The 22,597-nt window shown below is 62.5% G+C and overlaps 1 protein-coding gene across 2 annotated transcripts; it reads left to right on the top strand.

The window, feature by feature from the left end:
• The first annotated feature begins 494 nt into the window (after window positions 1–494).
• On the top strand, window positions 495–18,509 carry PLCD3 (phospholipase C delta 3). 2 transcript variants are annotated; one of them, XM_002719190.6, is made up of 15 exons: window positions 495–776; window positions 10,240–10,401; window positions 10,493–10,721; window positions 11,029–11,158; window positions 12,560–12,788; window positions 13,058–13,259; window positions 13,413–13,557; window positions 14,096–14,248; window positions 15,194–15,340; window positions 15,489–15,639; window positions 15,842–15,958; window positions 16,759–16,925; window positions 17,053–17,188; window positions 17,293–17,442; window positions 17,580–18,509. In XM_002719190.6, the coding sequence occupies exons 1-15, from the start codon at window positions 632–634 to the stop codon at window positions 17,666–17,668; spliced, it is 2,352 nt and encodes a 783-aa protein (XP_002719236.1). In that variant the 5' UTR covers window positions 495–631; the 3' UTR covers window positions 17,669–18,509. The 2 variants fall into 2 exon arrangements, with proteins under 2 accessions (XP_002719236.1, XP_017204732.1); XM_017349243.4 differs by lacking the exon at window positions 495–776 and adding an exon at window positions 3,591–3,709.
• The last annotated feature ends 4,088 nt before the right edge of the window (window positions 18,510–22,597 follow it).

Raw genomic sequence — 22,597 nt, 5'->3', positions numbered from 1 at the left:
GCCAACCTGCCCGAGCCTCGAACCCCAGAACCAGCGGCCGGGTCTGCAGGCTTGGCGCCACCTCGCCCTCCGCGGACCAGTCCGCGTGGAGATTACCCACGGAGGGGGCGGCAGCCGGCGTGGCGGGCTGGGGGTGGGGTAGGGGAACCCTATGACGTCACTGCCAGCGTGTTCCTGCCCACCCCGTCCCGCGTGGCTCCGCTCCGGGTTCTTCGGGGATCCCACGTCCGAGGTCGAGCCGACTGCACACGCGCCCCTTGTCTGGCTCCCGCCAAGGAGGGGGCGACGGTGCCACAGGGCATTCTCCCCCGCAATGGGGACCCGGGCCCCTCCTGGGGCCCGGAGCCCAGGGGCACTTGGGGAGGCGCAAAGGCGGACGCAGGGGCGCACCCGCGCCCGACCAGGGGTCCCCGCCGCCCGGTGCGGCCCTCGCCCCGCCCCCTGCGGCCCGCCCCCCGCCCAGCTCCTCCCTCCGGCCGTCCTTCGCCGTCTCCTCCTCCCGGCTCCTTCCCGGCGCCGCTAAGTTTCTGCGCTCCGGATCGCACGCAGAGCCGGGGCCGGGCCTGGACGGTGTTCCCGCTGCCCTGCCCCGGCGCGCAGACCCTGGGCCCGGCCCCGGCCCCACCGAGCCATGCTGTGCGGTCCCTGGAGGAGCTGCCGCCGCCCGCCCGAGGAGTCCCCGGTGCCCGCTCGGGACGCAGCGCCCCTCGAGCTCCCGCCCGCGTCCCCGGAGAGCGGCGCCAGGAGGCCCGGGCTGCGCGCGCTGAAGAAGATGGGTCAGTGACGGGCCGGGGCGTCCGGGGTGGGCGCGGACTGTCGCCGGGGGCGCAGCCGGGGAGGGCAGAGGCGTCCTGGCCAGCCGCTCGCGGGCTTCCCAGGTTGCGTGGGGTCGAAAAGGCTATGGCGAGGCGCGAGGTGCCAGCACGGTCCCGCCTGGGGTCGCACCTGGGGTCACCGGGGCACCCTGGGCAGGGCCAGGCGCTCAGGATGTCCGTCGTTTCCCACCAGGAGGCGCCCGCGGGTCGTGCTGGAGCGCAAATTTGGGCAAGGGGCGGGATGGGGTCCCTGAGGTCAGAGACAGTGGGGCGGGAGCGAAAGGCTTGGGGTGTCCCTCTCGCCTCCCAAACACCTTCCAGGGAGCGCGGGGTGGGGCGGGGGCGATCAGGGGGCACCTCCCAAGCCTGCCCTCCAGCCTTGGGGGCAGCAGCAGTGCCGCTGGGCAGGACCGGTCTGACTGGTGAGCACTCAGCGGTGGGAGAAGTCCCCTAGAGACGGTTGGGGGGAGTCCCTGAGCTTCCGGAGCACAGCCCAGGCCGGGCGACACCTGGGATCCTCTTCACCTTCCAGAGAGGTAATGGCGTAATTCCCATGTTGACTCAGACACTGCAAGGGATTTGTCTCCGAGCCCACGGCAAGTAAAGGATGAGCTCTGATTAGCCCCCAGGCTGTGCCCTGTCACAGCCACAGGCGGCCTGAGAGTCTGGGCAAAGTGGCTCACTGGGCAGGTGATGGGCTGGACCGGCAGGATGTGGGGGAGAGCATTTTGCGCAATGCCAAGTGTAGCTGTGCAACCAGCGAGGGCGCATTGGAACTGCCGCTGTGAGGGTGCACGGGGGGGGGGGTGGCGAGGGAGCAGGGGGCAGGGCTGACCCCGAAACTTCTGCAGGTCTTGGGGTGGAATCCAGGGGGCCAGCTGCCAGCCTCCTCTCGCCGCTCCCTCAGCCTGCATGTTTTGGGTGCTGACTGTGTGCTGAGCTCTGTGCCGTTCTACACACACACACACACACACACACACAGGAGATCTCTGCCCAGCTCCTCATTCAATCATGAATGCGTTCAACAAACACTCAGGACTGCCTGTGGTATGCTGTGCCCTGGGGCGTCGACAACTCACAAGACAGGCACAGCCCTAGCACCACTGGGACTGGTTGGGGTCAGGAGGGGTCAGGAGTCAGGGGGCGGGGCTCAGAGACAGCCCTGCTGTACCCCAGAGCCAGAGGGAGACTCCAGTGGACCAAGCCAGGGTGGGGGAACGCAGGAGGCGGCCAGACCCTCCAGGCCCCTCCTTGTGGCCGTAGGGACTTTATTGGAGAACAGCAGGAGCCCCAGAAGTCTTGGGCTGGCGGGCAGGCAGGAGGCAGCCTGTGTGTGTAGTGTAGGGTGGAGGCTGGGGTAGATGACCGCAGGGGTGAAACAGGAGACCTGCGGGCTGGGGACTCCCGTGGAGAAATGCGCTCTGGGCTGCAGGTGCAGCGGAGATGGGCTCTGGGGCCTCCCAGCAGGTACACCGGGGCTGGCTGTGTGGCCGGATCAGAGAGGTGCCTCGGAGTGGGGGGAGGGGTGCTCCCAGTGCCGGGAAGTGATGTGGTTTGGTAAGGGGAGGTATGGTGAGGCTCCTTGCACACCCATCTGCCAGTTCACTCCACACCAGTTCCCTGAGCCCCAGCAGGGCATAAGGCCAGGGGCCGCGGCGATGGAGACGGGTGGCGCACGGTGCAGTGGGCAGAGTCACCTGTGGACCAGTCAGACGCCGGCACGGGCGCTCCGGGCACGCCTGAGTGGGTGTCACCGCCTTCCTCATACTGCCCGGTCCCGTGACTGCCATGGGAGGAAAGCCCAGCCTCTGGGGATTGCCCCAACCTGAGCCACAAGGAGCCTAGGCACAGGGTGGAGACGGAACCCAGCGACCTGGGGCCCGGCCCCTCAGGCCATGGGGGTGGGGAGGGCCTGGGCCTATGGGAGAGCCGCCTCCACACCCCTGGGGCCCGCCCCTCCTGCCCCTCCCGGGCTGACCCTCAGCGCCCATCAGTGCCATCAGTGCCGCACCCCTTAGGCTAACAGAAGCAATTTTATTTGAGATCAAGATTAGGATCTAGGGCAGGGAGCGGCTACGAGGGGCCCCAGAGAAAGGGAAGGGCCTTGGCTCCGGGCAGCCAGGAAGGGGAGCAGGACTGCCCCCAGGGAGAGTGCCAGTCCCGAGTCACCTGTGGCTCTGGCCCGGGCTGGGCTGCTGGCCTGGCAGAGGCCCCGTGAGCATGCAGCTGCCCCGAGCCTGTGGAATCTCCCACAGCCATGGCAGGTGGGAGTCAGGTGCAGTCACGCCTGGGGGCCTCCCGGAAAGGGGCAGCGCCCCTTGTTTTCAGCGATGGTTCTTCACGGCCAGAATTAGCGAATACTAATCAGCACCTTTGCCAGACGGTGCCAGGGCTGTCACCATATTATCTCATTTAACCGGAGATGGGTGGTATGGTGAGGGGGGCTCCCAAGAGGTTTGGTGCCGGGCCCAGAGTGCAGAGTCACGAGTGGCTGAGAGATTTGAACCCAGCAGTGTGGGCCGGAGTCCCTGCTCACAGCGATCGGTACGGGGGCAGGGGCTGCCAGCCCTCTCCTGGGGACGGCCTCCAGGTCTACGCTCATACAGTGGCCTGTCACCATCAGGCCATCTGAGCCACTCGCGACTAAAAAGCTATTTGCTGTTTATCTGAAATTCACATTTGCTGACGTCCTGAATCTTACCCAGCCACTCTGTCTCCCCAGTGCCCCGGGTGTGCCCCCGCCCCGAGGCCCCGCCCCCAGCCCTAATCTTTCCAGTGGGCAGGGGACTGAGTAGGCAGAATCCGGACCTCTCCCTGCCCCGCCCCTGCACACACACCAAGTGCCTGGGGCTGGAGAGCTGATCTGATGGCCCTTCGTGGGTGTCCGCTCCGGGGTGAGTGGGCTGCTGGGGCAGGGTTGGCAGGCGGGGAATGTGTGTGTGTGTGGGGGGGTCTCTGGAGCAGCCCTCAGCCCCGGCAGGTAGGTAAGGAGGGCTGGGGGCTGGCCTGTCCCCGCCCTGCCTCCTACCCCCTACCCCCAGCCAGGCTTCACGCCTGTTTTGCGAGGAGACAGCCATCTCCCCCTCCCCATGTCGCACCCGCGGCCCTCCTGCCACCGCCTGTTTTTCCTAACGGGTGATTTTCCAAGGAGCATTGCCGGCCCTGGCCCTGAGCCCCGCCCCTCCAGCCTGGGTGTGGTGATGGCGGCCAGGACCCCCGGAATTCCAGGCTGCCTGAGCCTGAGGACTGAGGGCCGGAGCGCCAGGGGACTCTAGGCCGTGGTGTGTCCTCTCCCCGAGCCACTAGGAAACGCCACTCTCCCTCCTCCCCCTCTGCCTTGGCTCCAGGCTGCCGTGTCTCACATTCCTGCCCGAGCCCCGTGTGCGCTGGCTGCCGGCTCTCGCTGCCTGCTTTCCTCCTAAGCTAACCCACCTTTCTGCCTCCAGCCACCACACACACCCCGTGTGCATGCCTGGGGAGCCCCGCAGTGCTCCCCCTACCCCACCCCTGCATGCACCCTCCCCCCACCCTCTGCCGTGCGCTGGTCACTGGGCATGGGGTTTGGCTTTCTGCGCTCCAGTGGCCCAGCTGTGAAAAGGCTGGGTTTGGAGGCTCCCCACCAGCCCCTAGCCTTGGCCACACAGACAAAGCTGCACAGGCCACAGACCACACACAGCTCACACTGCTCAGGCCGAAGGTAGAAGCTGAGAAACTTCGACCCTGCCCAGTCCTCACCACCCTGGCCCCTCTCTGGGGGCCCGGATAAGCAGTGGGCTTGGCAGGGTGTCTGGGCCCAGCTGAGTGGTGGGAGGCACCTGTGGCCAGGTAAAGACCCCCAGGCCTGAAAAGGACAGGTCTGTGGGAGCGCCTGGCTGCCTCTTCCCTCCGGGGGCACGGGTTTCCTTCTTTGTTATCACATGTGGAGCCCCCGCTGAGGGCAGCCCTGCCTGGGGGTCGCTCACGGCAGCCACACACAGCGCTGTGGGGTTTGACCCCCACCTCCACGTGCGCCTCTGTCCCAGGACAAGGCGCTCGGCTGCTGGGTGCCTCTCCGGGGGTGGCTGTGATATGTTCGGTCACGTGCTAAAGACTCTGTCCACGGAGTGTGCAGTCCTCTGGCATATTATATTATTCAGCTTCAAAAACTGTGGCAAAGTACATATGACTAAAATAACTTTTTTTTTTAAAGTTACCCATTTGGGGGGGAGAGAGAGAGAGAGAGAGAGAGAGAGAGAGAGAGAGTTCCCATGCACTGCTCCCTGGCCTAAATGCCTGCAGTGGCAGGGACAGGGCTGGGTCGGAACCAGGACCTGGATCCAGGTGTCCCAGGTGGGTGGCAGGGTGGTTCGGTCCCTTGAGCCATCACCTGCTGCCTTCCAAGATCTGTGTTATCAGGAAGCTGGGCTCGGGAGTCGGAGCTGGGTATTGAACCCGGGTACTCTGATGTGGGACGCCCGCATCTTAAGCAGTGTCTTAACCACTAGACGAAATGCCTTCCCCCATTCTAATCATTCTTAAGTGGCGAACTCACTGGCATGAATTGCATTCATATTGTTGTGCAATAGGTCATCACCATTATCTAATTCCAAAACACATCCTCATCACCCCAGACAGAACCACTGAGCAGAGCTGCCACTCCCCGCGGCCCGTGGCCCCCTGTTGCCTGTAACCTACCCCCTGGGCGCCTCACGGAAGCAGAATCTGCCGCACGTTGTCCACCCGTGTCTGGTTCCCGTCATGTAGGGGCTGCTCGCTGAGGCCCGCCAGGCCCGTGTAGGTTGCGCCTCTTTTTGTGGCTGAGCGCGGCTCCATTGCGCGTCTGGGCAGGGTTTGTTACCATCCAACTGTGGCGCACACAGGGGCTGTTCCCACCTGCTGCGGCTGTCCACCCTCATTTTTCCTGCTGTTCCCCCACCCACTCAATCCAGGCCACAGCAGGAGGTGGGCGGCTGTGCACCTGTTCAGAGTCTGCGGGACTGGGCCTGGCAGGAACTATGAATGCTTCCTGGGCAGCGGGGCGGAGGGCCTGGCCCTCCTGTTGCCCCATTGCCTTCCCTCTGTCGGTCCTGCCCTTCCTGTCTGAGCCCCTGGGCCCCTCGCTGCCCAGGGTTCAGAAGCACAGCCTCGAAGTTCCCAGGCTGGTTCTGTGCCCTCCTTCCACTGGGGTCTGGCTGGGGCCAGCGTCAGGTGATCCAGGGGCAGTGTCAGGTGGCTGGACAGCCTGGATGTCACCTCTTCCCCCAGGAGTAGAGGCCCCCCTGGCTGGGCACCTGCCCTAGTCTGGGCCCGCCTGGACGAGACTGGACAGAGAGGCCCTGGTGACTCAGCTCCATTTCCGGCCTTCCTCACTCTCCAGCCTCCCCCGCCCCCACCCACCTGGGCCCAGCGCTGGCCCAGCCTGGTTGTCACGGCAACAAGGGTCTCCTCTCCCGGGTTGAGGGGGTGTAGAAGAGGTGGCCCAGCCACTTCCCTGGCTGCCCTGCCCCACCCCACCTGTTGGGTGATTTCTGTGCCGGGATTTCAGAGCCCCCAGGCCTCTGCCTGGGGGGGGGCAAGCTGAGGATGGGAGGCTCGTAGCCCCCGCCTGCCCCATCCACAGACAGTAGCTGCTAGCTAGGCTCTGCCAGGAGCACCATGCAAGGGAGTATGACCTCATGCTGCCCTCAGTGATTAAGGTCTCCTGGAATGACATTGTAGGTGTTTTTTTGTTTGTTTGTTTGTTTTGTTTTTTGTTTTGTTTTGTTTTGTTTTAATAATTAAATTGAAAAGTGCTCTTTGGAGTCAGGGAGACATAACTTCCACTAGAAGACAAATCAAGGACGGCTTCCTGGAGGAGGTAGTATCTGAATGGGTCCTTGCTTCAAGGACTCAGATATGAGGGAGAGAAGGGACAAAGGCTCAGAGAGGAGAGGCCAGGGATTCGAACTTGAGCCCTCAGGTCAGAGTTTGCAGGTGGGCAAGCCGGGGCCCTGGGACTACAGAGCCAAACTTGGAATTAGGGGTCCATTAAAGGGAGGGGAATGGGGGTTTGGCACAGTGGCTAAGACCCACTTGGGATGCCTGGTAGATTCCAGTCCTGGCTCGGCTCCATTTTCGGATCTCTGCTGATGAGCACCCTGGGAGACAGCAGCCATGGCTCAGTACTTGGGCTCCAGCCCCAGGACGAGCCAGATGGGTTCCAGGCTCCTGGCTTTGGCCTGGCCCAGCCGGGGATGCTTCAGGCAGCTGGGGAGTGGACCAGTAGCTGGAAATTTCTTTTCGCCTTTCACATCAAATAAAAATAAATTCACACAGATCTACAAAACGCTAAGGGGAGGAGGCCAGGCCGCTGTCACGCTGTGTCTGGCCCCCGCAGTGGGTTTTGGTTTCGCGATCTGGTTTATGGGCCAGAGCCTTCGCCTACAGATTCGGGTTCTGTTTCTCTGGAAACGCTGGGCTGCCATCCACTCCTGGCTGTCCCTTCCCTTCCCAAGGCCGCGGCTTCGCCTGGTTCCCACCCCTGCTGCTGCCCCTGGCTTTAGACTCCTGCTGGGACATTTGGAGCAGGCAGCACCAGGGCTGGGCACCAGGCACAGAGGGCGAGAGCGAGAGGGTCGGCTGCGCCGTGCAAATGCCCGACTCTAGAATTTGTACTGAATTGGGGGCTTGCTGTGGCCTCTTTTTGGTGGGGGGAACGGGAGGCTTAGGCCATGTAACAGAGGTGGGACTTGATTCCTGGACCCCAGAGCTAAATTCTGCTCCTGCCCTGGCTGCGGGGAGCGGAGAAGACAGAACGGCAGCAGGACTGTGCGGAGTTGGATGCCTGCTTCCACCGCCTCCCAGCTATGCAAATTTTTTTTTTTTTTTTTAAGATTTATTTAGGTAGTGGGACGCGCCGGCGTGGGAGCGGGTATTGACATCCTATATTTTTAGGAAACAGGAAACTGTAGAGCTGAATTATTTTTCTCATATTGCTGCAGAAACTCCAAGCCTGGATCCCCTGTTCAGCAAGCCGATCACCGACATCGGGGGCGTTTATCGAAAAGGGGGACCAGGAGCCCCTCGCCCCTGCTTCATTCCCAGGCTCCCTGCAGGGCGAAGGGGGAGGGACCTGTGGATGGAAGCCGGGCTGAGGCGTGTGTGGGCGCTCGTGGGCAGCCCCCAGCTGGCCCCCCGTCTGGTCAGTGGTGTCGTGAGGACAGAGGGGGCTGCGGTCAGTCGGGTGGGCGGTGGTGTTTGCTCAGAGCCTGGGGTCCTTGGACATCTAGCCTTGTCCATAAGGCACGTGGGTGACCCCATGAATCTTGTGATCAGCTGGGGGGCCCTCTGGGGCCGGGGATACCACTCCCTCAGTCTTGTGAGTTAATGTCAGTGAAACAGGGCTTTTTGTTTTCTTTTAGTTTTTATTGATTTATTTGAAAGAGTTCCAGAGAGAAAGGAAGAGACACAGAGAGATTTTCCATCTGCTGGTTCACTCCCCAGACGGCTGCAACAGACAGGGCTGGGCCAGGCTGAAGCCAGGAGCTGGGAGCTTCATCTTGGTCTCTCATGGAGATGCAGGGGCCCAAGCACTCGGGCCGTCTTCCACTGCTTTCCCAGGCGCATTAGCGGGGAGCTGGATTAGAAGTAGAGCAGCCAGGACTCAAACCGGTGCCCATATGGGATGCCAGTGTCGCAGGTACAGCTCTTACCTGCTACACCACAGCGCCAGCCCAAGACGGGGCTTTTCAAAGACACTTTAAGTTATAGGAGGGAGATTGGACCCCGGGCTCCGCGTGTCTACTTCTGCCACAGCAACACGTGGCATGCACGAGGGCAGACGAGAGACAGATCATCTTCCATGAAGACAGACTTGCAAAATGCAAAAAAAAAAAAAAAAAGCAAAATGCAAAAGTGAAAAAAAGATTTATTTGAAAGGCAACATTACAAAAAGAGATATCTTCCATCTACTGGTTCACTCCCCAAATGGCCACAATGGCCAGGGCTGGACCAGGAGCTTTCTCCCAGTCTCCCACATGGGTACAGGGGCCCAAGCACTTGGGCCATCTTCCACTGCCTTCCCAGGCGCGTTAGCAGGGAGCAGGATTGGAAGTGGAGCAGCCGGGACTCGAACTGGTGCCCATATGGGATGCTGGCACTGCAGATGGAGGTGTAGCTGCTACGCCGCGCACCGGCCCTCTAGCTGGGGAAGTTCCTGGAGCCTGTTTCAGTACAGCAGGTGCTTTGTCAGCATTTGCTTTCAAAATTTTAAATTATTTTCATTTTACTCGAAAGGTAGAGAGAGTGTTTCCATCCTCTCGTCCACTCCCTAAATGTCCATAATGACTGGGGCTGGACCACAGGCCAAAGGTGGGCGCCAGAAACTCTGTCTGGGTCTTCCAGGTGGGTGGCAGGGACCCAGGTACCTGAGCCATCCCGCCGCCTCCAGCGCACATGAGCAGTGAGCTGAAATTGGAGCGGAGCCTGGACGAGCAGGCATCCTGATGTGTGCTGGGCCAAATGCCTGACCTCAGCATTTGCTTTTTTTTTTTTTTTTTTTAAAGATTTATTTATTTATTTGAAAGGCAGAGTTACAGAGCGGGAGAGAGAGAAAGAGAGAGAGAGAGAGAGAGAGAAAGTCTTCCTTCTGCTGGTTCACTCCCCAAATGGTTGCAACGGCCCGAGCTGGACTGATCCAAAGCCAGGAGCCAGGAGCTTCTTCTGGGTCTCCCACATGGGTGCAGGGGCCCAAGCACTTGGGCCGTCTTCCCACTGCTTTCCCAGGCCATAGCAGGGAGCTGGATCGGAAGTGGAGCAGCGAGGACTCAAACTGGCGCCATATGGGATGCCGGCACTGCGGGTGGTGGCTTTACCTGTTACGCCACAGCGCCGACCCCAACATTTGCTTTTATTAAAGGAAAGTGGACACTGGACAGTGTCTGTGGGCTGAGAGTCACGTGGGGTGTGGCAGGGGCTGGGCAAGGGACCACCTTTGCTTCAGGGCCCCATGGGTAGGATGACACCTGTAGACCAGCCAGGCAGGGCTGGTGCCAGAGCCGGGCGGCCAGGAAGAGGGGTGGGAGGGGCTTCAAGACTTTGCTGGAGGGCACTGAGCCCCCAGGCACCTACACCAGGCTGTTCTGCAGAGCCCCGTGTGTGTGTGTGTGTGTGTGTGTGTGTGTGTGTGTGTGTGTGTGCGCGCGCAGGGGGTGGGAGTTGTTAGGGGTGTGGTGGGGGTGCCTGGGGCTGCTAAACCTGAAGCCAAAGGGGGCGATGGTCGCCTGTTCAGAAGAGAGGCCTGCAGGGGGCGGGGACCCTCACGGAAGGGTGAGGCCTGCGGTTGGGGGAGCTCCGGAAGACGGGGGTGGCAGGGACCACCTGGGGACCGGGTGCAGGGAGCCCTAGGGAGGGAATGCGACCCTGCAGGAAGGGCCGGGCCCAACCGCAGGTGCGTGTGCCCCGCCAGGGCTGACCGAAGATGAGGACGTGCGAGCCATGCTGCGGGGCTCCCGGCTCCGCAAGATCCGCTCCCGCACGTGGCACCAGGAGCGGCTGTACCGGCTGCAGGAGGACGGCCTGAGCGTGTGGTTCCAGAGGCGCATCCCGCGCGCGCCCTCCAAGCACATCTGTGAGCGGGCCGGCGGGGACGCGCGCGCCGGGCGCGGGCACGGGGCCCCGGGCTTCGCCCTGCAGCCCTGACGGGGCACCCCCCCACACAGTTTTCGTGCAGCACATCGAGGCCGTCCGCGAGGGCCACCAGTCCGAGGGCCTGCGACGCTTCGGAGCCGCGTTCGCGCCCGCGCGCTGCCTCACCATCGCCTTCAAGGGCCGCCGCAAGAACCTGGACCTGGCGGCGCCCACGGCCGAGGAGGCGCAGCGCTGGGTGCGGGGCCTGGCCAAGCTGCGTGCGCGCCTCGACGCCATGAGCCAGCGCGAGCGGCTCGACCAATATCCTGGCCTGGCGGGGGCGGGAGCCGGGCCCCTGCCCTCAAGGGGCCCAGTCCGAGGTGGTGCCCTTGGCCTTTGGAACTGGGGGGTGGGGACATGCGCCCTGGCCTGAGCTCCCACCAGTGGGGGAGGCACGACCCCTCCTGTAGGTCCCCTCCCCAGTCTCATGGAGGAGACGCTGCGCCTATGCCCTGGGGAGAGAAACAGCCCCCGCCCCCCGGGAGCCCGCAGATCCGGGTGAGGGAGACCTCCCTGCCCCCACGGGGGGGGGAGCAGTCTGCTGTGGGCCTTTCCTGAGCACCCACACCTGGATACACTGCTATCTGCACCGCGCAGACTCCAACCAGGACAGTAAGATGAGCTTCAAGGAGATCAAGAGCCTGCTCAGGATGGTCAACGTGGACATGAACGACATGTACGCCTACCGCCTCTTCAAGGTGGGCTGCCCCGCCCGCCCCGCCACGCCCCGCTGCTCCCCTAGCACCTGCGTTCCCCCTCATCTCCCCTCCCCTGCCCCCAGCGTTTTGGTGCCGGTGGCTGGGCCTGGGCCTGGTTCCTCGTCCCCCCTCCCCTGGGGTCCCTGAGCCAGGAGGGATTGGGGAGAGGCACCGGAACTTCTTTCCTTGCCCTCAGGCGGAGCCAAGGGTAGGGTGGCACCTCCCCCACCCCCGAAGTGAGCAGCAGAGTGTGCAGGGCATCTTGGGGCGTCTTGTCCACACACATGCGCACCCTCCCCCGTGCAGCGTGTGCTCCACGCGTGACCCTGACCTCATGAGAGCGCAGGCAGCGGGGCAGGCTCTGCACCTGTGACCCGGTCAGAGCAGGCGGCACATGCCTGTGCTGCCAGCCTGTGACCCTGAGAGACGGGAGAGGCCGTGGCACCTGTATAACTTGGGCCGCGTGGACCTCACCATGCAGCCTAGTTGAATGTGTGTGTGAGGACCGTAAGGTGGAATGGGCACTGTGGCGTAGGCGCTCCGTCTTGCCCTGGTCATTTCTCCTCCCACATCTTGATTCCTGGGCTGTACGGGCAGAGGGACAGGCACTGAACCCGAGAGACCTTCCTTAACCCAAGAGGTCCCAAGTTTCCAGTTCTGGGAATATCTCAAGGAAATGGACACAGGTGCATCAAAGTAGGTTGGAAATCATAATACAGAGCTTATATATTCTTTATCATCAAGAACCGAAAAAAAGGTTGTGCTGTAACTAGGATACTGGTGCAGCATAGTAATATATATATATATATGATATATGCCATCCTATAAATAAGACGCCAGGCAAATACTCTTACATACATCTCACAAAATACACAAAGAAGTGACTTCCAGGACCTGTTCATCAATCATTTTGGGTGCAGAGGAGCGGAACCCTTCAACAAAGGGCTCGGTGACATTTTCGACGACGTTTCTGTCGGGTTCGCACGGCGTGGCTGGTTTGGGCCTCGTCGCTGCCCTGGCTGTTGGAGAAGCCTGTGCCGTCTGGCCGCTCTGAGGTCATCTTGGACAGACTCGCTGCAGGAATACTTTGCTTCCTTCCTCCCCGTGGTTCCTCATGGCCTCGCTGTAGGTGTGCTAAGCAGGTGTCTCTTTGGCAATCCAGCGCCCTTACGAGATCTTTCTTGTCTTTGCTCACCCCTGGGAAGGTGCCACGTGCTTACCTCTGCGAGAAGCGGGCTATGTGGGAGCCAAGCCGCCGTGTCTGTCCACGCCGCCCCTTGGCTGGGGCACGGTCGCTCTACCCCTCATTTCCTTGTGTCCTGTCATTGACCTTTGCCGAGTGAGTCCACGGGAGGGCGGTTCGTTCCCACAGTGACGCAGTGTGCCCCCCCCCCCCCCCAGGAGTGCGACCACTCCAACAACGAGCGGCTGGAGGGCGCAGAGATCGAGGAGTTCCTGCGGCGGCTGCTGGCGCGCCCGGAGCTGGAGGAGCTCTTCCACAGCTACTCCGGCGAGGACCGCGTGCTGAGCGCCCCGGAGCTGCTGGAGTTCCTGCAGGACCAGGGCGAGGAGGGCGCCACCCTGGCCCGCGCCCAGCAGCTCATTCAGACCTATGAGCTCAACGAGACAGGTGGGCTCTGGCGGGGTGGCCTTGGGCCAGTGCAGCCGAGCCTGAGCCCTTGGGCTTTGCTGTTCCCGGCTGTGGCCACCATGGCGGGTGGGGTGGGGATGGGGGGAGGTCCCCTCGCCCCTTCCAGACTCAGCTTCCACATCGGTAAAATGGGAGGTCCTGTGTCCTCCAGGGGGCTCACTGGGGAGCAAACGGCATGAACTGGGCGGAGTCTGGTCCAGGCGGGCCTTGAGGGGCACTGGGGCCACTCCCCCTGACTTTCCCTGTAGCCAAGCAGCACGAGCTGATGACGCTGGATGGCTTCATGATGTACCTGTTGTCGCCTGAGGGGGCTGCCTTGGACACGGCCCACATGTGTGTCTTTCAAAACATGCACCAGCCCCTCACCCACTACTTCATCTCCTCCTCCCACAACACCTATCTGACCGACTCCCAGATCGGGGGACCCAGCAGCACAGAGGCCTATGTTAGGTACTGGGCGTGAGAGCTGGCTGGGGACCCCAGCTTGGAGGCGGGGGCGTGTGGGACTCCCACTCTGGGCTGCCTGGGGCCTCGCCTGCCCCTGCCTGCCCTTGCCCTGCCCCGTGGTGCTCCCTCCACACCTGCCCGCCTGTCCATCGGCAGGGCCTTCGCCCAGGGGTGCCGCTGCGTGGAGCTGGACTGCTGGGAGGGGCCCGGCGGGGAACCCGTCGTCTACCACGGCCACACGCTCACCTCCAAGATCCTCTTCCGGGATGTGGTGCAAGCCGTGCGTGACCACGCCTTCACGGTGCGCCCCGGAGCCTGCCCGGTGCCCCTGCCTCTGCCCACACCCCAACCACCCTCAGGGCCCCCGGGGGGACCCCCTGCCTGCAGAAGTGGCACTTGGATGAGTGCTGCGGGGCCCAGTGGCAGTGGTGCAGCTGCTGGCGCCTCCCAGCTGGCTTTCTGGGCGTGGATGGAGATCAGGAGCCCCCGGGGTGGGGGGAGGTCTGGACGGTGGGCGAGGACTTCCTCATCCTGACTTCCAAAGAGTCAGGCCTAGGAGGAAGCCTGTACACACTGCGGCTTACCAGCTTACCGGTCCTCAAACCTCGGGGGTGGGAGTTTGCCACCGAGCTGACATGGTCAATGTCATTAACACTTGCTCAGCCCTATCAGAGAACACCATTCTTGCAGCAGGCCTTCAGCCTGTGGGGGCCAGTCCCTCCTAACCTCTGCCCCTCCCCAGTGTGCGCCCACACCTTTGCCTGCCTGTGCTGACAGGCCTGAGGGTCCTGGCAGGGGGAGGGGGAGTGGCTCTGAGCTGCTGCCCTTCCCCACCGCAGCTGTCGCCATACCCTGTTATCCTGTCCCTGGAGAACCACTGCGGGCTGGAGCAGCAGGCTGCCATGGCCCGCCACCTCCGCACCATCCTGGGGGACATGCTGGTGACAGAGGCCCTGGACCCCCAGAACCCCGAGGAGCTGCCATCCCCAGAGGTGACGACCCCTGGCAAAGGGAGGATGTGTCTGTGGACCCCCCCTCCCCGCCGTGTGTGCCCTCACCTCCCCTGCTCCCCTGTCCTGACCTCTGCCACCTGGCTCTCCATTCTTCACGGTGCCCACCCCACCCTCTCACCCGGCCTTCAAGGGTTCCATGCCCTGGCCCTGCCTGCCTGCTCTGTCCCCGCGTGCAGAGCCAGTTCAGCGAGCGAGGCTCGGGTTGGCGCTGGAACTCCCTTCCTAGCCATCTGAGCTTGCCAGGCACCACCTGCTTAGCGTCGCAGCTCAGGGGCCCCAGTGACGCAGCAGATGAAGCTGCCACCTGCATGGGTACCGGTTCAAGTCCCGGCTGCTCCGCTTCCAATCTAGCTCCCTGCTAATGTGCCTGGGAAAACACTGGAAAATGGTCCAAGTCCCTGGGACCCTGCTACTTATGTGGGAGACCCCCCCAAAAAAAAACAACCTCACAACAGATGGGGCTGGACCAGGTCGGAGCCAGGAGCCAGAGGTTCCAACCAGGTCTCCCCTGTGGGTGGCAGGGACTCTAATGCTTGAGCCATCCTCCCAGGCACCTTAGCAGGGAACTGGATTGCGAACAGAGTACCCAGACACACACTGGCACTCCTGTATGGGACGTGGGCGTGCCAAGCATTGGCTTAACCTGCTGCACACAACGCCAGCCCCAGGACCTTTTATGAAGGGGGGGCCTTCAGTCCTGAGCTGCCGCGTTCCTTTTAGCCGCGGCTGCGCAGTAGCACTGTGACGTATGCAGGACCCGCGCCAACTGATGGTCTTGTAGGTTGTTCTTCACTTCTTCCTGTTAGAACCGCCACTCACCTGTGTGTCCCCCCGCCCCAGCCTTCACGTGGTGGTGGGTGCCCCCACTGACAGGATGGCACGGGGGCCGAGGCCTTCATCCCCCCCCCCCCTTGGCTTCTACAGCAGCTGAAGGGCCGCGTCCTGGTGAAGGGGAAGAAGCTGCCAGCCGTGCGGGCCGAGGACGGGCGGGTTTTATCAGACCGGGAGGAAGAGGATGAGGAGGAGGAGGAGGAGGAAGAGGAGGCAGAGGTGGCAGAGCAGAGGCGTCGGGTGAGTGAGCCTGGCCAGGCCAGCAGGCTTGGGGGAACGCGAGAGCGGTGAGGGAGAGGCTCAGTCCTGCCGCCGAGCTGGGTGCCGGTTGGGGTCGGGACGGGAAGATTGGAGGGCCAGGGGGTGCCCGCTGAGGCTGGTCTCCCAGGCCAAGCAGATCTCCCCGGAGCTGTCGGCTCTGGCCGTGTACTGCTGCGCCACCCGCCTGCGGACCCTGTGCCCCGGCCCCGGCCCCCCTCAGTCCTGCCGGGTCAGCTCCCTCAGCGAACGCAAGGCCAAGAAGCTCATCAGGGAAGCAGGTAGGAGCCGGGACAGCAGGTGGTGGGCTGGGCGGGGCGAGTGCTGAGTAACAGGCGATGCTGGTCTCAGGCCAGGGCTGGGAGGGTTGGAGGCTGGGGGGCGTGACTGCTCCTCTCTAGACAGGGGAGGCAGGGAGGTCACGGCCCCGGGAAGGGGGGGTACCTGGGGCGCCTGGCCCAGCCCTGCCCCAACTCTGCCCAGGGAACAGCTTCGTCAGGCACAACACCCGGCAGCTGACCCGCGTCTACCCGCTGGGCCTGCGGATGAACTCTGCCAACTACAGCCCCCAGGAGATGTGGAATGCGGGCTGTCAGCTGGGTGAGCGGCCGAGGGGCAGCCAGGGGCTTCCGGAGGGCGGGAAGTGCACTTGGTGCTCTAAGTCCTAGAGAGTTGTCCACGGTGGAGGAGAAGCCAGTCGGCCTTGTTTCTTCCTTTTTGGTGCAGATTGTGATTTATTTTCATTTAAACGAACTTATTAATAGGTTAGTTCCGCAGGGTCACAGCCAACGCCCGATTACACCAGAATCCTCATTGAACGTGATATTTAGTGTGGTTTCCAGAGACAATTCCCTTCCCTCCCTCCCTCCTTCCCCTTTTCTTCCTTCTTTCTTCTTTTTTCCTCTTATTTTTTGATAAAGTTTTTTAAATTTACGTTATAGTCAGAGCCTTGCTTGCTCTTGACAAGGTCGGTCTCCCAGTTTTACGGGGTAGGAACTTCCACTCCCCTCCCCTGCCACACACATACACACACGAGACACAGACACACAGATAGACACATGCACACACAGAGACAGACACACAGACACCCTGGCAGTCCCACCACATCAGCAGTGACAGGGTGGGCTTCAGGGCACCCTGAGCACCAGGCTACCTATGGAAACCCCAGCCCTCCTGGTCCTGAGTCTGGGGCTTCGGAGCCCTTCCCACTCCTCCTCTAACCTCTCCCTCAGCCTTAAGGGATACCAGGGATGTTTCAGGCGTTGGCAGCAGGGGCTGGGTACCCTGGGAAGGGGGTTGGGACCCCCTGAGTCCTCTCTCCAACAACACCTGTTTCCTGCAACTGAGCAGTGAGCAGAGGGCCCCACGGGGGCCGTGCTCTGACCCCACTCTGTCCACAGTGGCCTTGAACTTCCAGACGCCGGGCTACGAGATGGACCTCAATACCGGGCGCTTTGTCATCAACGGGCAGTGCGGCTATGTCCTGAAACCTGCCTGCCTGCTGCAGCCCGACTCCACCTTTGACCCTGAGTGCCCCGGGCCCCCCAGAACCACCCTCACCGTCCAGGTCAGCAGCTGCATCGGGTCCAGCCTGGAGCTGGCGCGTGCCAGTGTGTCGGTGGCGGGGAGGCCGGACACAGGTCTGGTGTGAAGGCGGCCGCGGCGCTGAGGCCAGGCCCTTCCCTCGTCCCCAGGTGCTGACTGCCCAGCAGCTGCCCAAGCTGAACGCCGAGAAGCCCAACTCCATTGTGGACCCACTGGTGCGCGTGGAGATCCACGGGGTGCCCGCGGACTGCGCACGCAGGGAGACCAGCTACGTGCTCAACAACGGTGGGTGGGCCCGCTGGTGGAGACCAAGACGGAGACCGAGACCGGGCTGCGGGCGGGGGCGGACATGGAAGGCAGCAGGAGGTGACCGCCGCCCTCTGCCCTAGGCTTCAACCCCCGCTGGGGGCAGACCCTGCAGTTCCAGCTGCGGGCTCCAGAGCTGGCGCTGGTCCGCTTCGTGGTGGAGGATTACGACGCCACGTCCCCCAACGACTTTGTGGGGCAGTTCACCCTGCCGCTCAGTAGCCTGAAGCAAGGTTGGTGGGGGCGGGCGGGCGTGGGAGGGGGCTCCCAGCCTTGCTCCCCTTGGAGCCTGGGGTTTCCTCTGCAAGCCTGCCCAGAGCCAGGCCCGCGCCCCCCAGGGGCGGCTGATGCCTGGCCGCCCTCCCCCCAGGGTACCGCCACATCCACCTGCTGTCCAAGGACGGAGCCTCCCTGTCCCCAGCCACGCTGTTCATCCACATCCGCACCCAGGGCTCCTGAGGGCCCCCGCGCCACCCTGGCTCCCTGGCTCGGCTGAGGGCGGGACGCACGCCAGGTGCTGGTCTCACTTGGCTGCTGACGCCACAGCTGCTCTGCTGTTCAGAGTTCCCCCCTGAAGCACAGGCCAGGCCACTGGTCTGTTCCCCGCCGAGCTGCTCATGGGACCTCCCCACTCCTAGGGCCTGGACATGGCCCTGATCTGCTCCTCCTGTCCTCAGCCCACCCCCCACCCCCTGTCTGCTGCTGGCAGATGTGGGGAGCAGGACCCGGTGAGCCCTCAGCCATCCCAGCCTCGACCCCTTGCCCCACCGTGGGCATCGGCCGGCCTCAGCCTGTCTCCCCACGTAGGTGTTCCCCTAGCTGTAGAACCTGAGTCCCCTTCTCTTCCCAGACAAGAAGGGAGCCGAGGCCAGGGATTTTGGCAGTAGGATTTTGTGTCTTAGAAGAGCCCTGAAGAGGCCATAATGAGGTTATTTGAAAAAATAAAGAGGCTTGGCCGGCGCCGCAGCTCAATAGGCTGATCCTCCGCCTGCGGCGCCAGCACCCCAGGTTCTAGTCCTGGTCGGGGCACCGGATTCTGTCCCGGTTGCCCCTCTTCCAGGCCAGCTCTCTGCTGTGGCCCGGGAAGGCAGTGGAGGATGGCCCAAGTGCTTGGGCCCTGCACCCGCATGGGAGACCAGGAGAAGCACCTGGCTCCTGGCTTTGGATCAGCGCGGTGCGCCGGCCGCAGCGGCCATTGCAGGATGAACCAATGGAAAAGGAAGACCTTTCTCTCTGTCTCTCTTTCTCACTGTCCACTTTGCCTGTCAAAAAATAAAAATAAAAAAAAAATTTAAAAAAACAGGCTGTTTCACCCCTGCTGCCCCTCACGCCTCTATGACCCCACAGCCGCACGGGGAGGGACCTGGCTGGGGAGGGAGTCCGCTGGGCTTCTTCGCCAGCTCAGCTTGGACTAGCCCGAGGCAGCAGGAGATGCCACAGCTCAGAATAGCTCTGACCCTGCTCTTAGCAAAGCTGCTGCCAGCATCATGAGACACAGTCACACTCACTGCCTCAGACACAGGAGGGACTGCAAACGGGGAGGGGGCAGGACTGTCAGGGACCCCAGACCTCACTTTCCAGGACACATGCCAAGGACTTGAGGCTCCCCTTCCCCCAGCCTAACAGCTTGTCAGAAAAGAATGGTGAACCACCAGAGGGTGGCCTGGGATTGGGCGGGGCTAGGGCTTGGATCAGCTCCAAGTCTTGCAGGAACCAAACCTGGGGCTGGGGCAGATGCTGAGAGTGCTGTTTGGTTCAGATGATTTCCTGAGTTGAACAAGGACGACCAGAGCCTCAAGGGGCGCAGAAGGGATGCACTGGGGAGCCCGGGTCCTGGGGTGCTCAGGGCAGTTGGGAGGGCCAGGCAGCCAAACCGTAACCCCAAGGTGGGAGGCATGGCAGGGCTGAGTGTTTTAGTGCATGAGGAGCCATGAAGAGCCGTGGGTCCCCCAGAGCCAGCTCTGGACAGGTCCTGGCTGGGGGTTGTGCCAGGCGAGCACCAGACTCAGGGCTGAGCCCCTTATCGGCTTCTCCTTTCTGGGTTAGTGTAGCCGGAGGCAGGGTTGTCAGCTAGGACGAGCACCCCACCCCCCCCCCCCCCCGGAGAACTGCTTTGAGGGCAAGAGTTTGAGGCTAAGGGTAGATGGGAGCCACAGTGGCGACCTCCCGCAGGGCTGTGTTCTCCCAGCCCAAAGCTAAGGCAAGAGTGAAGGCAAGAGCCTGCAGGAGCCGGAGCAACCTGGGCTGGGAACGGGAGGCTCGGGAGGTGTCAGGCAGGCCGGGCGTCCTCTCAGGTTCCTTGGAAAGGGCCTTGGAGGCAGCAGCCACAGGGCCGGGATAGGAGCATGGGGTGAGTTCCAAAAGGTACGAGGCAACGTGAAGGCTAAATGCGGCTCCAGGGCCCAGCCGCGGGCCCCATGGTTCATGGAGGCCTCAGGACACGGTGGAAAGGCCTGGTGCCTGAAGGAGCCGCTGTGGACCTGGACCGAGGGGCTGGGACTGGCTCTCTGCCAGGGTGCTAGGTGCCGGCCCAGGGCCCAGCTGCTTCTCCGGTGTGGACTTGGGTCAGCACCACTCCTCTCTGGTGGGAGGGAAGATGTTCCGTGTGGCCGCTGCCATGGGCCCTCCTTGCAGGGCTGTCATCCACTCCAGGCCAGGGCCCAGGCCCCAGCGGTTCCAGTGCCACCTGCTGACCAGAGGAATACCAGGACGGCAGAACAGTTTGTTCAGCTGCTTCCTTTATTAGAAACAAGTGAGACGGATTGAATAGAACAATTCATTTGGTATTTCCTCCCCCACCCTGGAAATGGATGCCCCCCACAGCTCAAAGAAAAGCCGAGACAGAAAGGTGAAGCTGCCGCCTCCATTTGCAGAGGGACCTGCCTGCCAGTCAGTACTTGCGTTTCATTGGGTGAACTCGTCCTGAACAGCCTCTAGGAGCAGTCCGTCTGCAGGCCCGGCCCCACCCTGCAGCAAGGCAAGACCGGGGCCTCGGGTCTCCTCTGGTGTGGCAGTGGGGTGGGCGCCGGCCAGAACCACTCCTGCCCCTCCCCTGACCAGACAGTGAGGTCCTCTCCTGCTTCTAGACTGCAACCAGTGAAGCTGCCCCAGGCCCTGGGCCCTTCGGCTGGTCAAATGCTGGTCATTCCTGGGGAAAACCCAAGCCCACAAGGACACCCACCTCTGGGCTTCCGAGAGCAAGTAGGGGGTGCAGTGGCAGTTGGAAGGGAGTTGCAGGCAAGGCCTGGAATCTTCCACGAACCTGGGAGTTCAAGTAGCTTGGTGTGGGCCGGCCTTCCAAGCCAACATCTTCGGCAACAGGCATGCAGGGGAAACGGGCTTGACATGGGCACCGGCCTGGCACGAGGCCTCCTTCCTGCCTGGTTCTCCCTCTGCACGGAGACGGCGTCCGTGAGGTCAGCGCAGAGGCAAAGGCGGGAGGTAAAAGTCGTCTATGAAGCACAGCAGCCAGGAGGCCCCGACAGCAGACGATGGGGCCAGGCCCGAGGCGGCTTCCAACAGCGGCTGCCTGAGGAGGGTCAGGTCAGAGGCCTGGGCTCCTTCCTTTGTTTGGTTCAGGCCAGCATGGGGCCACTGTTCTGCAGAGTTCCCTGTGGGGACGCCCTGAACCCCACGAGGGTGCTCAGTTCTCACAGGGCTTGAGTGAAGAAGCCAGGGGCTCTGAACAAAAACGAGACCAAGAGCAGTCCCCAGCCGACGCCCTGGAAGGGTCCCCAGGGGGAGGGAACAGCAGAGTCCAAGGAGCAGGTCACTTGGTTTTGGTGAGGGAGAGGCTGGAGGCTTTGCCAGGGCCTCACCGTTTCCATTCCACGGCTGGGCCACCCTCAGCACAGCTGCCTCCAGAGAGCTGTGCACCCCAAATCTCCGAGGCAGTGTGGGCTGGGACTTGGCCCAGAACTGATCAGCACTAGGACACAGAGCCTTTCCAAGTTCAGGTCCCGCCCAAGGTAGGAAAGACTTGGGTACTTTGATCTTGATACCCTCACAGGTCGGGACTGGGGGCGCCGGGCCTGAGGTCTGTGGGGCTGGGAGGCAAGCCCCGCCTCCCCGGCTGCTCCCTTCTGCGGAGTGCAGCGCACATCTTGTGAAGAACAGCAGCTTCTTTGGTCTGGGTGTCTTGGAGCCAAGGGGTCAAAGGCTGGCCAGCACGGACTGCTGGGGGCTGCAGTCTGGCACAGGAACAGCAGGGAGAAGGGAGGCCCCTGCAGGCCCGCGGAGGATCCGTCCAGTGGAGCTGCCGGCTCTCAGCAGTCTGCAGGGTGAGCGGCACCGAGCAGTGGGCACGTGATTTCCTCCAGCTTCGGGGACTCGGCGGAATGAGGCTCCGGCAAACCACACCAAAACCCACAGCCTGCAACAAACCCCGCTGGCCTGCAGAGGGCGCCTTCAGTTAGCAGGACACGGCTGGCCCGGCCTCCTGGCTGGGGCTTCCTTCCCCTACGAGAAGCTGAGAGGCGAAAGCAGCAAGGATCCCCTCCCCCAACACCATACACACGCTCTGCACTCATCTGCTTGTTCTGGGGCACGGGTGACACCCAAGCCTGGTCGGGAGCTGCTGAAATGCACAGCCCAGTCCCGGGGCCACGTGACTGAGCAATGCCTCTGTGGACCACCACGTGACCAAGTCTTGATTGCTTGTTGGAAACTGGCAGTGTCAATAACCATCACTCCCACCAAGAAAATCCACAGAACAGCTTCAGTGAAGTCAGACTCAGACAACGGCCCTGGGAGATCACTTGCTGCTGAGTCCAGATCTGCCTCCAGTCACCACTTCGGCTGCCGCCGTGAGCTGTCTTAGAAAGCAGCACAGCACGACACGGCAACCGGGCTAAAGGCACAGGCCAGGGCCTGGTGGCTAAAGGGTACCGGCCCCACCACCCTGGTGACAGCAGGGTGCTGGCTCTCTGCTCTCTCTCAGAGGAGCTAAGCAGGGCTCGCACTGACGCGGTCTCTACAAGGTCCCAGATGCTACAAGGAGGTCCGAGGTCCCCTTCAGACTGCCAGTCACCCTAGGCAGTGGCAAAGCAGAATCTCACAGAAGATTCTTCCATGTAAGATTGGCAACGGCTGGCTAGAGCCTTTCCGCTGGGCTGCAGAGCGACCTCCTCCGGGAGCAGGCCCAGGCTACGGGAAAAGGGACTGGATCAATGAGCTCTGCTTCCGTGACTGTCCCCGGTGCTCAGTCTCAGAATCCAGAACAGACCTGGCCCCGGGTGAGGGTCAGCCAGGGGCTCCACTGCCACCCGTGAGACCTGAGCCCTCTCCAGAGCTGGCAGCATCCCCCCGCTTTCCCTCCCTTCTCAATCGTTCCCGCCAATTCCCAAAGGGAACTGCATGGGGGATGGGCTTCCCAGATCCTCGTTCTCC

This window comes from Oryctolagus cuniculus, chromosome 17 (genome assembly GCF_051225735.1).
Source record: "Oryctolagus cuniculus isolate XC-2025 breed Fujian yellow rabbit chromosome 17, ASM5122573v1, whole genome shotgun sequence".
NCBI lineage: Eukaryota > Metazoa > Chordata > Mammalia > Lagomorpha > Leporidae > Oryctolagus > Oryctolagus cuniculus.
This window is presented reverse-complemented; position numbering and strand designations above follow the sequence as displayed.